Source organism: Solanum tuberosum, unplaced genomic scaffold (genome assembly GCF_000226075.1).
Source record: "Solanum tuberosum cultivar DM 1-3 516 R44 unplaced genomic scaffold, SolTub_3.0 scf00055, whole genome shotgun sequence".
Classification (NCBI taxonomy): domain Eukaryota; kingdom Viridiplantae; phylum Streptophyta; class Magnoliopsida; order Solanales; family Solanaceae; genus Solanum; species Solanum tuberosum.
Genome location: NW_006238981.1, coordinates 921,281 through 936,944, shown reverse-complemented (window position 1 = coordinate 936,944; position 15,664 = coordinate 921,281). Strand labels below are relative to the sequence as shown.

Genomic DNA, 15,664 nt, shown 5'->3' with positions numbered 1-15,664 from the left:
TTCCCCTTAATGGCCAGCCCATTACCAATTACAACTCTAACAATCAACCCATTCCCAGCCCACATTACTACACAACAATTCCAAAAAATAACCCAGACCCAACACATACCAAACCGACCCAGCCCCCTATACATTTTCTTCTTCTTCCAGCAGAACATGTACAACGACCAAACCCAGAACCTCAAATCGCGACCCAAAGCCATCGCGAAATCCAGCAACGTCCAGCCCAACTCGGCTGTGTCGTTTTCTCTCTCTCTCCCTTATCCTCCGTACAGTAGCAGCAGCACGCGGCTGTCCCATTTCCTCTTTCGAAATGGGACAAAACTTGATAAAAAAGGATGTATATCCTTAATGGTGAAAGGATTTTTTTGGAGGTTTGAATTTTGAAATAGGCCATTTCTCATCCGAATTCCCCCCAAAAAGTCGTGCCCTATCTTCCTCTTATTTAAACCACCTATTTATTCATTGTTAAAAAGGGAACTGATTGGGAAAAACAGAGGGAAAGGTTGGAAAAATTGTTGGCAATTCTAAAGGGAGAAAGAAAAGAACACAGGAAAATAGCTATAGGATATACGAAATACAAAAGAGAAAGAAAGGCCTCTCGCTTGCTGTCCGGTTCGTGTTTGTGTGGTGGAATAGTTCACTTCTAACTCATCGTTTTGTTCCAAGTTCGCTGCCCGAAAAGAGGCGATATTTGCTCGAGTCTAATTGGACTCCAACCATCTCTTGCATTCTTCTCCTTTTCGAGTCAATCTCTACAAAAGCCGTGGAAAGAGAAGCTGAAAATGATAAATTTTGGAGTCCAAGTCCAAGTAGCGGGTAGAAGCAGTGGTCCCAAATGGCTAGAAGTAACATTTTTGGACTTAAAAAGTCTAAGAATGATATGCCCGCAGCAACCACGAGAAGCGGAATGGGGCCAAAAGCCCACTTAAATTTCCAGTTCTGTATTTTGTGTAATTATTGGGCCAAAAGCCCATTTATCTTGATTATTATTGCTTTAGTTTAGGACATGTACCAAGTGTTGGGCCTTTGACCCCAAAAAACAGAAATCAGGCCCGAGTATTGGTCTAAGCGGACAGAAAATTAGACTTGGGCTCAAAACACTCTCTCTCTTTATTTTATATGTTTCGTATTTGTCTAATTGTTTATTTGTAGTCAATTCTAAGGTTTTCCTAATTCGATTTTCCCAAGAGATAGTCATTTTGAGATTTTCTAAAAATTAAATGATTTTACTTATTTTACTACTTAAATTACTTTGAAATATGTTTCTTAAGTAATCCCTTATACTATTTACCTTCCTCCTAAAAAATAATTTCAAGTCTTAAATTAATCAAGCTTTTATTCTAAAATCAATTAGTCAAATAGTTAATTACCGAATAACCGCGTGTTAGCGGACATTTCAGATGCTTTCAAACCTTTCCCGAAATGTTAATATGAATCCCGAACCCCCTTTAAATATTTTCATTAGATTTACTGTTTTGATCTTCTGAGAAAATAGTTTTCTTGATTTTTCTTTAAAAATTAAGTGACGATTCTTAAAAACTATGTAGTTTTCTATTTTTAAATAAAACAGTCTTATCATGATAGGTTATGTGCTTTGATTTTATGTTTCAATAAAATTTTGCCCTGCAAAAGAAACAATATATGCTAAGTTTTCTTTGAAAATCATGTACCTCATGAAGATCGGTATAATAGTAATTTGCTTTTCCAATAATTAATATACATAAATAATATCTCATACTGAAAGAGGAATAAAGAAATGTAGGAAGATGATGATTTTCAAATACGAATAAATACAAATGGAGGCTGATGAAAACTATCTTACTCAGAAATGAAATGATCATTTTTGCCAAATTCAAACTTGAAATTTCATCCTAATTTCACTTTGTCAGATAAAATATTCATGAGCCTTAGATCGATGATGTATGAAACTTAAAACTCAATAGAAATATACAATAAATATAATGAAATAAGGAAGAAATAATGTAGTAAGATTTTTACTTACTTGTAAGGAAAGATGTAGTAAGATTTTTAACTTACTTGGAATGGATTAAATAAGTAAAACAGGAAAGAAATGGAGCAATTTAAGGAAAAGATATGAATGACATTAATTGTGAGATTAAGGGGAGAAAAAAACCAACGTAAAAGAAGAAATTGTGAAAGGTTTTAAAAGATATTAATAACATTAGTTTTCAGCAATATTTATTGTAAAATATTTAATGTATAATATTATTTTTTATTTAGTTACAAAATAAGTGATAAATAAAAAAATGTCAAAAAAAAAATGAATCCTGGCTTTAGAAGCATGCCACATCAGCAACCCTATCATTCAGCTTTATATTATTATATAGATTTGAGAATTATTTAAAATTGTCAATAATTTAGACAATATATTTATAGTTTTTAAATATTCTCTCCGATCCATATTGTTTTATCATTTTTCTTTTTACATGCATATTAAGAAATCAAACAAAAATAAAAATTTACTAATCCACCCCTTAAAAACTTCTTGCGAATTTTACAAATAAATGTGAACACTTTCAAAAAGAATTAATTACAAGGGTAATATATGAAAAATTTGATTAATGCTTTCTTGATTTAGTAAGGTGGACAACTAATATGAGTCTATGAGACAACTATTTTTAGTAAGATGATCAACTATTATGAGACGGGAGAGTAGTACTTAGTTTAATTTTTTGTAGTATACAAAATTGTGTATTTATTTTCCTTTTTACTTGGTATACACAAAGTTAGGTTAGAGCATTTTTATTTATTTATTATTTTACTAATTTTATTTATTTATTTATTGTTTTCAAAATTGTTATAGTTTTAGTCTTATATATATGAGTAATAAGTAACTTGTTAAATTGAAAATATGTGGAAAATTTTCTTGTAAGTAGATACAAATTTAATAGAGTATACTTTTTGTTTGGAATATCACTTCAAAATAACTTGTTAAGGATATAATGAAAAGAAATGATAATTATTATTATTGATCGTCGCCATGGTTATTTGTAACTTGAACCCACTTAAACAAAATTCTAAGTCTACCACTGATGATACTAGTGTATATAAATGATCCTGTATCATTATAATTATTTTTTAAAAAAAAGGAAAGATCATCCTGATTTGGAATGATCGTAGACAATTACTACTTTCATGTAAAAAAAACATTTGGAAGCTCACCTTCTTTAAGTCATTTAAGCTCCCAAACAACCGTGAAGGGTGTGGTGAAATAATTAAATATCTTTCTATTCTTAATTATATGTCTTAAATTTGAATCATGATAATGACAAGTTCTTCTATATGAGCGTTTTATACCTAATTAGTGAGATACCAGCCTAACAAAAAAAGTCTCCATTAAATATAACAATCATCGTACCAGTCATAAATATATTTGTTGCTACACAATTTAGATGCGTGAATTAATGTTTTTTTTAAAATTAACGTTATGTTTAATCACAAATCATACTGCTTGCTATCGTACTTTTCCTCTAATAGTGGGCAACTTTTTTTGGTATGTGCTTATGGGAGGTAATAAGTATTTGGATGAAAATAGTTAAGATGCACTCAAACAATTTTGGAAACCTGTAGCCTACACATGCCGCATGACCTTCGTTGCCTGTTAAAAAATTATAGAGTTCGTGGTCAGAACAATAGTGTTTCTTGTTTTACTACAATACAATTAAAATAGTAGCAAAGGATATATAGTTTGTAACTAAATTAGATTAAATTTTGAACTTGCCTGAAGCTCCCAATTTGTGCGCAACGTAATAAGTAGAAGAAGTAATGCTTGAAAACCACTGCCACTTATAATCCCTGTCCAAAGACCCTGCTACCATCATCATGCCATAAAACAAACAATATGAGCCTCCAATAAACTCTCACTCTATCTAAGTACCACTATAAAATCGTCCCACGTGTCCAATTTTTTTTAAAAAAAGAGGTCTAAATTTACCCATCAATTTTTTACTATGGTTTGAACTTACCCTCAAATTAAAGCTCATGCAAGGATTCAAGGGCGAACACAAGATTTTTCACTAATGGCACAAATAATATTAGGTGAAAAGTTTAACGGAGGGTAAAGTTGTTTAATTTCAAACAAATACCGGAAAAAATTGATCCTTTTCACACAATTTTATGAGTAATTTTAATAGTGGATCATGAATACGAACATTTGCAAGTGAAAAATTTGTTACCTTTCCTCCAAGGTGGAAGATGAAGGTTAAAATGACCGCAGAAGGAAGTCCAACAAGATAATAGGCTCCTAGATTGACTTGTGCACCAAGTTTCTGCCAACCACATCCTCTCGCAGTACCTGGAGTTAAAGTTATCATCAATGCACTAAATTTTTGTATTTAGGCAACTATAGTGTTGAACTTTTTTTTGGATCACAAGGATATGGCTACAATTAGGTAGTTTGGAGTTCAAACCTGAAAGAACCCCTTGGATTCCATCCATGAAATTGGACAGTGCAAGAACTGGCATAATCGTGGACAGATATTTCACCACTTCATCTTCGTTAGTGTATATATATCCCCACACATTTCTTGCTGCAACTGCTATTCCACTTAGTAATAGGCCCTGTAGCACAGCAAGAAGCAGGACGATACGTGCTGCTAACATGGCTGCTTTAGGTCTCCCTGCCCCCAATTCATTCGATACCCGTGTACTTTTCCACAAGACAGAGAACAAACAACATGAAAATTTTATTCTTTTCGTGTATATACCTTGTAGAAAGAAAAGATGATTTTGTGGCAAGTTACCTTACTGCACTACCAAATCCGAAGGGAATCCTGAAGACCAGAGAACTGGTACTTTGGCTGAGGAAAGATAAAAAAAAAATTAACATCTGTGATGAATTTGATCAAATTAATCTTGATGCAAAAATTCCAACTCAAAGTCATCAACCCCTTTGTTGGTCTCTATTTTTGTTATCGATGAAGAAGCTCTTGACGTTGTGTACTAACCTGATCGCCATCATAGATGTCTCGAGCTTTGGATTAGGAAGCATCCCCGACATGAACACCATAAACTCATATGCCCATTGCTCCAAGCTTGTTCCCAATTCAATAAAGTTCATATCATATTGAGTGGTGAAAGAGAAAGAAGGAAGTTTAGGATCTTTTTGCTAAAGTGACATGTATATAAGAGAGCAAACAATTGAAAAAATGATATAAGAATAATGACCCGAGAACTAACCAGACCATAAGTGCTGACGGGATAGCTAATGATAGAAAACTGACAAGGTTTCTTGCACCCTCCTTGGAGAACCCTGTCCATGTTTCCTTGCATGATGATGCAAACCTTATATAAAGCGCCAAAATCAGCACATTGATCCAATAAGATATAGCATTACAGAGCGCAGCTCCTTTGTTTCCCATTCCCAATCTGAAAACCAGTGCCCAACAGAGCAACACATGAATTAAACTCGTAAAACAAGTGCTGAACACAAGTGGTTCAAGTTTTCTTTGTGTTTGCAGGAATCTAAGTTGGCATTGGAGGAGTCCATAAGGAAAAATGCTGGGAATCAACCAACGAGCATATAATCCGGCATGGATAGAAACTTCCATGTCTTGTCCACAGAAAGCAAATATATGCCCCGCGAATGCCCATAGAATCGATATAGGTATGCTAATGGCCATCAATACAAGCATTCCTCTTTGCATATGTATCCCAAGCACATGATATTGTTTTGCCCCATAAGCTTGTCCGCATAATGTCTCCAATGCACTTCCCATTCCCATCTATCCATACGGAAAAAAAAAAGGATTACATGATCGAATTAAGTCATATAACTGATAGAATGTAATGTAAGTTCTAAGTAGCATTTAGCTTCTTAATTACCATGAAGCTGAAACCAGTTACTCCAGCAAAAGAAGAGGCTAAAGTTGCACTTGAAAGCGAAAGCTCTCCAAGACGACCAACAAACATGATCGATATCATCTGTAAAAAGTACTGCAAAAAACTCACAAGAACCAAAGGTCCTGCTAATTCTAGTTGCTTCTTTGTCTCTTCAATAACCTCAGCTACATCGCAACATCCGTTATGGCGATCTTCAGGATTCCATGATCCTTTTTCGATGTTGTTGGAAAGAAGAGGAAACTCTGAGTTACTTTCATTCATCATGGTTTATTTATTAAAATGGGAACAACATACAACAATTTAAGCAAAGAAGAGAACCAAATACGTGATTTTATTGCGGTCCAAATTAAGAGCCCGGGCTTTTGACTTATAAGCCAAAAGTCAAAAATCAAAGTTTTTAATTTATGATTTTTAGTTTATTTTTGGCCTTTTAACTTATAAACAAGCAGTGCATTTTTTAAATTTACCCAAACACACAAAAATGCTTAAAAACTATTTTGCTTTAAAAGCACTTCAAATAACTAAATCCAAATACTCTAATTATATTTATTTTGGAAATATAGTTCATTAATACGAGGGTTCAAAATTGAGTTATGTCGCAAGCTAGTTGGTTGTGATGAAACGTTTTGGTGATTTGTCCAGAGAACGACTTTTAATATATTTCATTTTTCAGTTATGAATCATTGATGCGTGGCCCCTTTCGAGCTTCTTTCTTTTCTTTTTTGATGATTTAAAAGCGATAGCTTTTTTTATCAAGAAACTGGGGATTAAACTCCTATTTTTCTACTCTTTCCCAAAAGTTGGTGAATATTCATAGCTATTACCTTAACACCAAAAAAGAGTTCAACTCAAATCCCAATGCAAAGATGAAAATTGAAAGTACTAGGCGTAGTTTTGACATTTCACTAAAATCATATCGACATGTATGCCCTTACATTTGGGCCTTTCTTATTTGACTTATCGGCAAACACTTTTAATGTGGGTTAATAGCACTTTTTTTTTAGCCTTCTTAGCCCCTGTTTGCTCTATTATTACTTATTTGACTTTATGTGTATGGATAAATTGGTGTATGAACACATGCGTTATAGTGTGTCCCAATTCTACTAGCATATATTTTTTTGAAATAAATTAACCTTCTCAAATAATTGACTGTTCATTACAAAATATCAAAGATTGTCTAAACTTGCAAGAACAATTAAATTTAGTTATATAGGTGCAATGTGTGATCAGATAATAAATATATGACTATTTTTACAACTACAACATAACATGATAAAGTATGAGTTATACCAAAATTTTCAAAATTAGTGTTACTATAAATAACTCTAAAGTCTAAACACATCAAATCTGAAATCTTACCCAAAAGTAAGTACAAACACAATTCATATAGGCCATATTTGGAAAGTCACTCTGATAATTGGATTTGGTGTAACTACACTGTCTAGCATGTTTGGTTGGTCATGCGAGTGTAATTGGAAAGGAGTAATTACACTCTCTAATTCACATGGATGGTTCATGGTAATTACATGGTGTAATTAAAAGTTGATTACTTTATAATTTCTTCTTTTATTTTTATTTTTTTGTTTTAATTTATTTTATATTTCTATTATTTTAAATTCTTTTTTATTTTTATTATTCTAAATTTTTCTAAAAGTTTATTTTTTTATTTTTTATATTTCATTTCCTTGTCAATTTCAACCTTTACTTCATGTGATTCCATGCAATTTTTTGTATTATCTATTTCTTATGTTATGTTTATTTTCTTCATTAGCATAATTTTATTCGTATTCGAATTTTTTAGTTAAAGTAGAATTCATTGTTGAGTAAGTTTATAAACTTACATTTTTCTTTTCTTTTAAATCATATTTATGTATGTTATATGTTGAAATTTGACATAAGAGTATTATGTTAAATTTTTTGTTTTGAATTTAGAACTTCTGTTATATATTTTCAGTTTCATTTGTTTTAATAGTATTGACTTGAAACTTCACATTGCAAGTAATTTATTTTTTAGTTAGACTTGATATATAGATTGTCTTTTTGTCAAATATTTTAATAATTTATGACATTTTATTTATAATATTAATCTTTTTGTCAAATATGTATTTCATGATGTTCATAGAAATATAGTACTTTTAATTTTTGTGATTAATTCAATTGAACTATACTAATTTGAAAAATATAAATAAATTATTATTTCATAATATTAGTTAAGGACATATGTTGATCAATTAATAAATTATCGAAAGACAATATATATCTTAAATATTTAATTTAATATCATTTATAAAGTTTTTTATTTGTCTAAAATAATTGTGCATCCACATAGTACACGTAATTACAGTGTTGTTACGTTGTGGCAAACAAACATGTCTGCGTAATTACCACCCTAGCAGGTAGGGGTGTACATCACCGGGTTGGTTCGGGTTTTTCAAATATCAAACCAAACCATTTGTGTCGGATTTTTAAATTTATAAACCAAACCAAACCAATAAAACTCGGGTTTCTCAACCTTGGGTTTTTTTGGATTTTTTCGAGTTTTTTGGTTTTTCGGGTTGTTTCGGGTTTTTCCGGTAAAGTATTCATACAAACATATAATTTACTTGTACTTCAAATATTTCTTTAGTCCTACCAAAATACAACTATCTAAGATGTTTCTTAAAAATATAACACAATATGATATGATTAATGACACTAAAATATCCAACAAAAATAATAATAATGAAATCGTGTAAAACAAATATTGCAAATTAACAAGTCATAATGAAAATGATCATAATTTAAAAGTACTAAATCATGCTAAAATTAAGTTTAATAAGTATTAGTTACATGACTAAATATTAAAGGAAATTAAAATTAGATTATGTATTTTAATTGTCTAAACCAATGTAAAACTAAAGAACAAATATTCAATATTATTGTCATTCTTAGTGTTGAATTGATTTCCTTTTTGCATTAGTATTAATTTGATTTTGATTTAAGCTTTATTATAATTACCAACATATGTGGACTATAATCTTTATGGCCCATTCATAATTCTAAGTTTCAAACTTGAAATAATATATTAAAATAATAAAAACTATAGAAAAAGTATAAGAAATATTTAAAAATTATATCAAAGTAAATATTTTTTATGTATAAAATAAAATTTTAAAATTATATATATAATGTCGGGTTGTTTTTTTTAGTTAAAACCAAACCAACCCAAATATAGTCGGGTTTTTTTTCCGGGTTGACTTGGATTGTGGTTTGGTTCAGTTTTCGATTCGGTTTTGTACACCCTTACTTGACCCTAGTAATTACACCAATTTCAATTACCAAGTGATTTCCCAAACATGTCATAGAGATATTAAAGTGTCAACAGAAAATCAACCTTTCTTTTAGTAGTACAATTGTAGGGGTAATTTCAAAAAGCTAGTACCCTTAATATGCATTTCAAACAACCATATCATACAATAAGAGAGCAATTATTTTATATGGAAGAAAATAAATATAAACTTCAACACCATATTCTTAATATTCTAGGGGAAAAGGATGATATCCTATTCGTAATTATGTGACTTTGTCATTGTTCGCAACAAATTTCCTTAAGCGCTGAAAATCAACTGCAAGCAAAATAAATAAAAGAAAAATGTTATTTTTATTGATGAATCGTTGCGAGTACAATTCTGTTGTTCTCTTGATTCTCTCTCCTAAGATTCTCCAAGATTCGAGGGCCTTTAGTAGCATATTTCTCGAAACGTTGGATGATGTAGACCTCCTTGAGATGTTGTCGATCTCCGGGAACGTCGGAAAGCACTTCGTCGTTTCAAGTCGATCTCTGGGAAGAACTCCGTTGATGACTCCTTCGAAGAGCTATGCAGTTGATGGTGTAGCTTCCTCCAATTGCATAATGCTTGTTGAAGAGTTTTCTTGATGCCCCCTTAGAATGTCATGTCCATCCCCTATTTATAGTTGTAGGGGGTGGACAAGGTTGCTTGTGTTTGGCCAAATGATATCATTTTGACACTTGTTGGATTGTGATTGGTTCTTGCATTTGACTGGGACTACCACCTCATTTGGACACGTGATGTCACTTTGTTGGTCTTGGATGCCTAGTCACTGTGACACGTGGCATGAGTTTGGGCTTCAAGGCGAAATGGACCTTGGATTTGAATTAAGATGGACTTATTTATTTGTAAGATCCAAATTAATCATTCAACCCAAATGAACATGGATTTAATTCAAATTTTGTATGAATCTGATCCAATACAATTTATGTGTCTACAGTCATATTTTTGTGATTGTCGTGAAGAAGTTGGGAGTGTGATGGGGATGGAGCCTAGCCCCTATTTATTTACAATTCTACTAAGTAATTGATTATCATAATCATTATTTAGTGTTTAATAAGACCACATTAAATCAAATACACTCCTACAATGAATAGTTCTCCAAAGCCATTATTTAGCCATTATTGCATTTAAAGTAAATAATGTATCATCAACGTGGAAAGTAATCTACAAAGTGAAGTTGTTGAAATGATTGATAGAAATTAAAATAAAAAATAGTTTGTAATTTTAATTCATCTGGAAGCTTTTACTTTTAATATATACATAATATGACTGTATGATATGATTGTGAATTTGTGATGATATGATGATGATCATATAATGATATGATATGATTTATATCTAATACTAGTTTGTATTTATAAGAATTAGAATTAATTTTTTCATATATTAAAAAAGTAACGATTTTTCAGAAATTAGGATATAGAACTGTTAATATGACACATGAGAGGACGATTTCCCAAGTCCATATAAGCAGACCACCACTTCATTCCCCAATTTATGTGAAACTTTTATCCACTATGACAGTACCTATTGATGGTTACACAACTGATGTTATTTTATGCTCGCGCAGAACACATGGAAGATAAGGTAAAATGTCTATTCCAAGTTTGAGTTGGCATAACATTAACATTCAGAAACAAGAAGATGTCAAGCATCAAGTAATTAGGAGGAACTTACAACTTGTTTGTAGTGTGGAGAGCAATTTTACCAAAAGCAAAAGCAAACATTATCATGAATTTGAATCGTGATAGAAAGGTTAAACATATCAGTCAATTAAATTATAGTAAAAGGGTAAAATATGCTTTTAAAAGATCCGGCTCGTCTTCATTTCCCAAGTTCCTTACTTGAATATGACATATAATATATGTTTAATTTAATGGCTAAAGTTTAACTAATAAAATTTTCTCACAAAAGATTTTTACATGCCTACAATTCTAAATCAAAAAGGAATGGAGGGAGTATGATTCAACATTGTTTGTAGAATGAATGTTAGTAAAAAAAAATTGGGACAAAGAGAGGTACAATAAGGAAAAAAACTAATACAATTTTCATTATTATATGATTTAATGATGTAAAACACATGTTATTTAATCAAGGTTAAGTGAAATGAACTATAGATTTAAACACATGACATACATGTATTGAATTGATATATACATCCGATGCAGGTAAGTTTTACCCGTACAATAATTATCTTTATAATACTGAGATGAAAAGCTTTGGGGAGAGAAATCGGCCGTAGCGAGGGAAATAGTAAGTCCTAAGATTAAGGAGCGGAAAGAGAAAAAAAAGTAAATAACTAAGGAAATGATTTTAAGAAAATTATGTGATAATTATCTATCACCTATTAAAATTACCTGCTTGTGTAAAATAAAGTATCCACCAACGGTGGATATTAATTGAACTCAAAAAGAAAAAAAAAACAAAACATCAAGTCATTTAATCCCCCAAACAACTACTCAAGAGTCATGTGATGGAATGATTAAAGATCTTTCTACTTTTAATCATATATCTTAAATTTAAACCACGATAATAACGAGTCTTTTGGTACAAAGGCTTTACACCTAATTAGTGAGGCAACTCTAAAGTTATCAACCGTGTATTTCAAAATACCAACCTAACAAAAAAGGTCTCCATCAAATATAACAATCATTGTATCAGACATAAATATATTTGTGGCTATAAAATTCAGAGGCGTGAATAACGCTGTTTTTGATAATCACAAATCATACTACTTGCTACTGTACATTAATTTTCCTCGGATGACTTTTTTGGTATGGGAGATAATAGGTACTCCGATGAAATAGTTTAGGTGCATGCAAACAATCAATACATATTTCGGAAACCTGTAGCCTATGCATACACGGCCTTCGTTGCCTGATCAAAATTTATAGAGTTCGTGGTCAGAAATATAGTGTTTCTTGTTTTACTATAATACAATTAAAATAGTAGCAAAGGATAAATAGTTTGTAACTAAATTAGATTAAATTTTGAACTTGCCTGAAGCTCCCAATTTGTGCGCAACGTAATAAGTAGAAGAAGTAATGCTTGAAAACCACTGCCACTTATAATCCCTGTCCAAAGACCCTGCTACCATCATCATGCCATAAAACAAACAATATGAACCTCAAAGTTTAACGTGGGCAAAGTTGCTATATTTCAAACATATACATACGGGACAAATTTGATCCTTTTAACACGATTTTAAGAGTAATTTTAACAATGGATCAATACGAACACATTTGCAAGTGAAAAATTTGTTACCTTTCCTCCAAGGTGGAAGACAAAGGTTAAAATGACTGCAGAAGGAAGTCCAACAAGATAATAGGCTCCTAGATTGACCTGTGCACCAAGTTTCTGCCAACCACATCCTCTTGCAGTACCTGGAGTTAAAAGTTATCATCAATGTACTTAATTTTTGTGTTATCATCAATGCACTTAATTTTTGTATTTACGCAGGGCCGGCTCTATGCTTATTTGAATAAGGCATTGGCCTTAGGCCCCAATAATAAATTATGTGTCAATTTTTTTAAAAAAGATTAATTATTTATGATAAAATATTTAATTTTTTTCTCTTTAATCCCATTTAAATAGAAGAAATCAAGAAGAATTGTTTTATTTTCTTACACTCTCTACGCTAAAATTCACATTATTTTATTCTTTTAACTCCTTTTACACTCTCTTCTTTAAATTTTTGATAAGTTAGAGTAATACTCTATCAAAAATATGAATCAATAGTCGAAAAGTGTTGAGCAAAGTGAATTGTAAATTCTTTTTATAGTTCTTCTTAGATTTTCAAAAATATGAATCAATAGTCGAAAAGTGTTGAACAAAGTGAATTGTAAATTCTTTTTCTATTCTTCTTAGATTTTTAAGCATTACAACAAGCATAGTAAAATGTGGGGTATACAAAATTATCAACTTCTGGAATCAAATTTTGTGTTAACAATTCATATAATAATTGCCCGAGTAAGAAAATGTTTTTCAACGTTGAATTGATAAATCTTATCTAAAGCTAATAATTGAAAAATAAATCGAATAAATCATTTATAAAAAAATATTAAGTATACTTTGCATTTAAAAATGTAAGTTTTTTTTTTAAAAAAAATATGAAGTTTATTTAGATTTTATAGTTAAAATTTCGCTTGCCTCCTATTGCGTTTAGCCGCCCCTGGTATTTAGGCAACTATGGTATTGAATTTTTTTATATCACAAGTATATGGCTTCAATTTGATTGTTTGGAGTTCAAACCTGAAAGAACCCCTTGAATTCCATCCATGAAATTGGACAATGCAAGCACTGGCATAATCGTGGACAGATATTTTACCACTTCATCTTCGTTAGTGTATATATATCCCCATACATTTCTTGCTGCAACAGCTATTCCGCTTAGTAATAGGCCCTCTACCACTGCCAGAAGTAAGACGACACGTGCTGCTAACTTGGCTGCTTTAGGTTTCCCAGCCCCCAATTCATTTGATACCCGCGTACTTTTCCACCAAGCAAAGAACAAACAACATGAAAATTTTATTCTACTCTTAGAGGATATATATAAGCTAGCAAAAGGAAAACTTACCTTACTGCACTACCAAATCCGAAGGGAATCCTGAACACCAGAGAACTGATACTTAGGCTGGGGAAAGATTAAAAAAAATTAACATCTGTGATAAATTGGATCAAATTAATCTTGATGCAAAAATGCCAACCCAAAGTCACCAATCCCTTTATTGGTCTCTATTTTTGTTATCGATGAAGAAGCTCTTGACATTATGTACTAACCTGATCGCCATCATAGATGTCTCGAGCTTTGGATTAGGAAGCAACCCCGACATGAACACCAGAAACTCATATGCCCATTGCTCCAAGCTTGTTCCCAATTTCAAAAAGTTCATATCAGATTGAGCGGTAAAGAGAAAAAAGGATCCATATTGAACAAATGATTCAAGAATAATGACACGGGAACTAACCAGACCATAAGTGCTGACGGAATAGCTAATGATAGAAAACCGACAAGGTTTCTTGCACCCTCCTTGGAGAACCCTGTCCATGTTTCCTTGCATGATGACGCAAACCTTATATAAAGCGCCAAAATCAGCACATTGATCCAATAAGAAATGGCATTACAGAGCGCAGCTCCTTTGTTTCCCATTCCCAATCTGAAAACCAGTGCCCAACAGAGCAACACATGAATTAAACTCGTTAAACAAGTGCTGATCACAAGTGGTTTAAGTCTGCTTTGTGTTTGCAGGAATCTAAGTTGGCATTGAAGGAGTCCATAAGGAAAAATGCTGGGAATCAACCAACGAGCATATAATCCGGCATGGACAGAAACTTCCATGTCTTGTCCACAGAAAGCAAATATATGCCCCGCGAATGCCCATATAATCGATATAGGTATGCTAATAGCCAACAATACAAGCATTCCTCTTTGCATATGTATCCCAAGCATATGATACTGTTTTGCCCCATAAGCTTGTCCGCATAATGTCTCCAATGCACTTCCCGTTCCCAGCTATCCATACGGGAAAAAAAAGGATTACATGATCAAATTAAGTCATACAAACATGTAAATGATAAAATGTAAGTTCCAATTAGCACTTAAGCTTCTTACCATGAAGCTGAAACCAGTTACACCAGCAAAAGAAGTGGCTAAAGTTGCACTTGAAAGAGAAAGCTCTCCAAGACGACCGACAAACATGATCGATATCATCTGTAAAAAGTACTGCAAAAAACTCACAAGAACCAAAGGTCCTGCTAATTCTAGTTGCTTCTTTGTCTCTTCAATAACCTCACCTATATCGCAATCTTCAGGATTCCATGATCCCTTTTCGATGTTGTTGGAAAGAAGAGGAAATTCGGAATTCCTTTCACTCATCATGGTTTATTTATTAAAATGGGAAGAACATACAACAATTTAAGCAAAGAAGAGAACCAGACAACAATGTGGTGTGGTGTGGTGGCAACTAAGTATATTTATTTTGGAAATATAGTTCATTAGTGGCCAGCTAGTTTGTTGTGATGAAACGTTTTGGTGATTGATCCATTAAATATACAGTATTTCATTTTTAGTCATGGGTCATCGTTGTGTCATGTGTTGTCTCTTTTGAGCTTCTTTTCTTTTTTTAAATGATTTAAAAGCAGTATTACTTTACCAAGGAATTGGGGTTTAGGGCATCTCCAAGTCTCCAACCTATAACATTAAATTTAACATTAAAACGAGTCAATTCCCTAAATGGTCACCCAAGTTTAGGAAATTGTCTTGAAATATCATTTATGTTTCATTTAGGACCAAAATATCACTCAACTACCACTATTTTCCTCCAAATACACTTGACACTCCAAAAGCCCCACTCTCTCCTAGTTGGCATGACATGTCATTAATTTTTTTTTTTTTAATAATAGACTAATTTAATTCATTAAACTTATTTAACTAAAATAATGATCATATTTTTTTTTATATATATATA

At 31.9% G+C, this 15,664-nt stretch overlaps 2 protein-coding genes across 2 annotated transcripts; both read right to left on the bottom strand.

The window, feature by feature from the left end:
* Positions 1 to 651: 651 nt before the first annotated feature.
* On the bottom strand, positions 652 to 6,129 carry LOC102600115 (protein DETOXIFICATION 16-like). Its single transcript, XM_006344453.1, has 8 exons — positions 5,848 to 6,129; positions 5,203 to 5,747; positions 4,971 to 5,057; positions 4,767 to 4,823; positions 4,434 to 4,672; positions 4,200 to 4,318; positions 3,746 to 3,832; positions 652 to 942 (listed from the first exon to the last, which is right to left on the bottom strand). Exons 1-8 carry the CDS (start codon positions 6,127 to 6,129, stop codon positions 652 to 654), a joined length of 1,707 nt encoding a protein of 568 aa, XP_006344515.1.
* Positions 6,130 to 12,050: 5,921 nt separating this feature from the next.
* LOC102581281 (protein DETOXIFICATION 16-like) lies at positions 12,051 to 15,173 on the bottom strand. Its single transcript, XM_006344406.2, has 8 exons — positions 14,809 to 15,173; positions 14,165 to 14,709; positions 13,977 to 14,063; positions 13,774 to 13,830; positions 13,449 to 13,687; positions 12,462 to 12,580; positions 12,198 to 12,284; positions 12,051 to 12,074 (listed from the first exon to the last, which is right to left on the bottom strand). The coding sequence occupies exons 1-8, from the start codon at positions 15,073 to 15,075 to the stop codon at positions 12,051 to 12,053; spliced, it is 1,425 nt and encodes a 474-aa protein (XP_006344468.1). The 5' UTR covers positions 15,076 to 15,173.
* Positions 15,174 to 15,664: the final 491 nt, after the last annotated feature.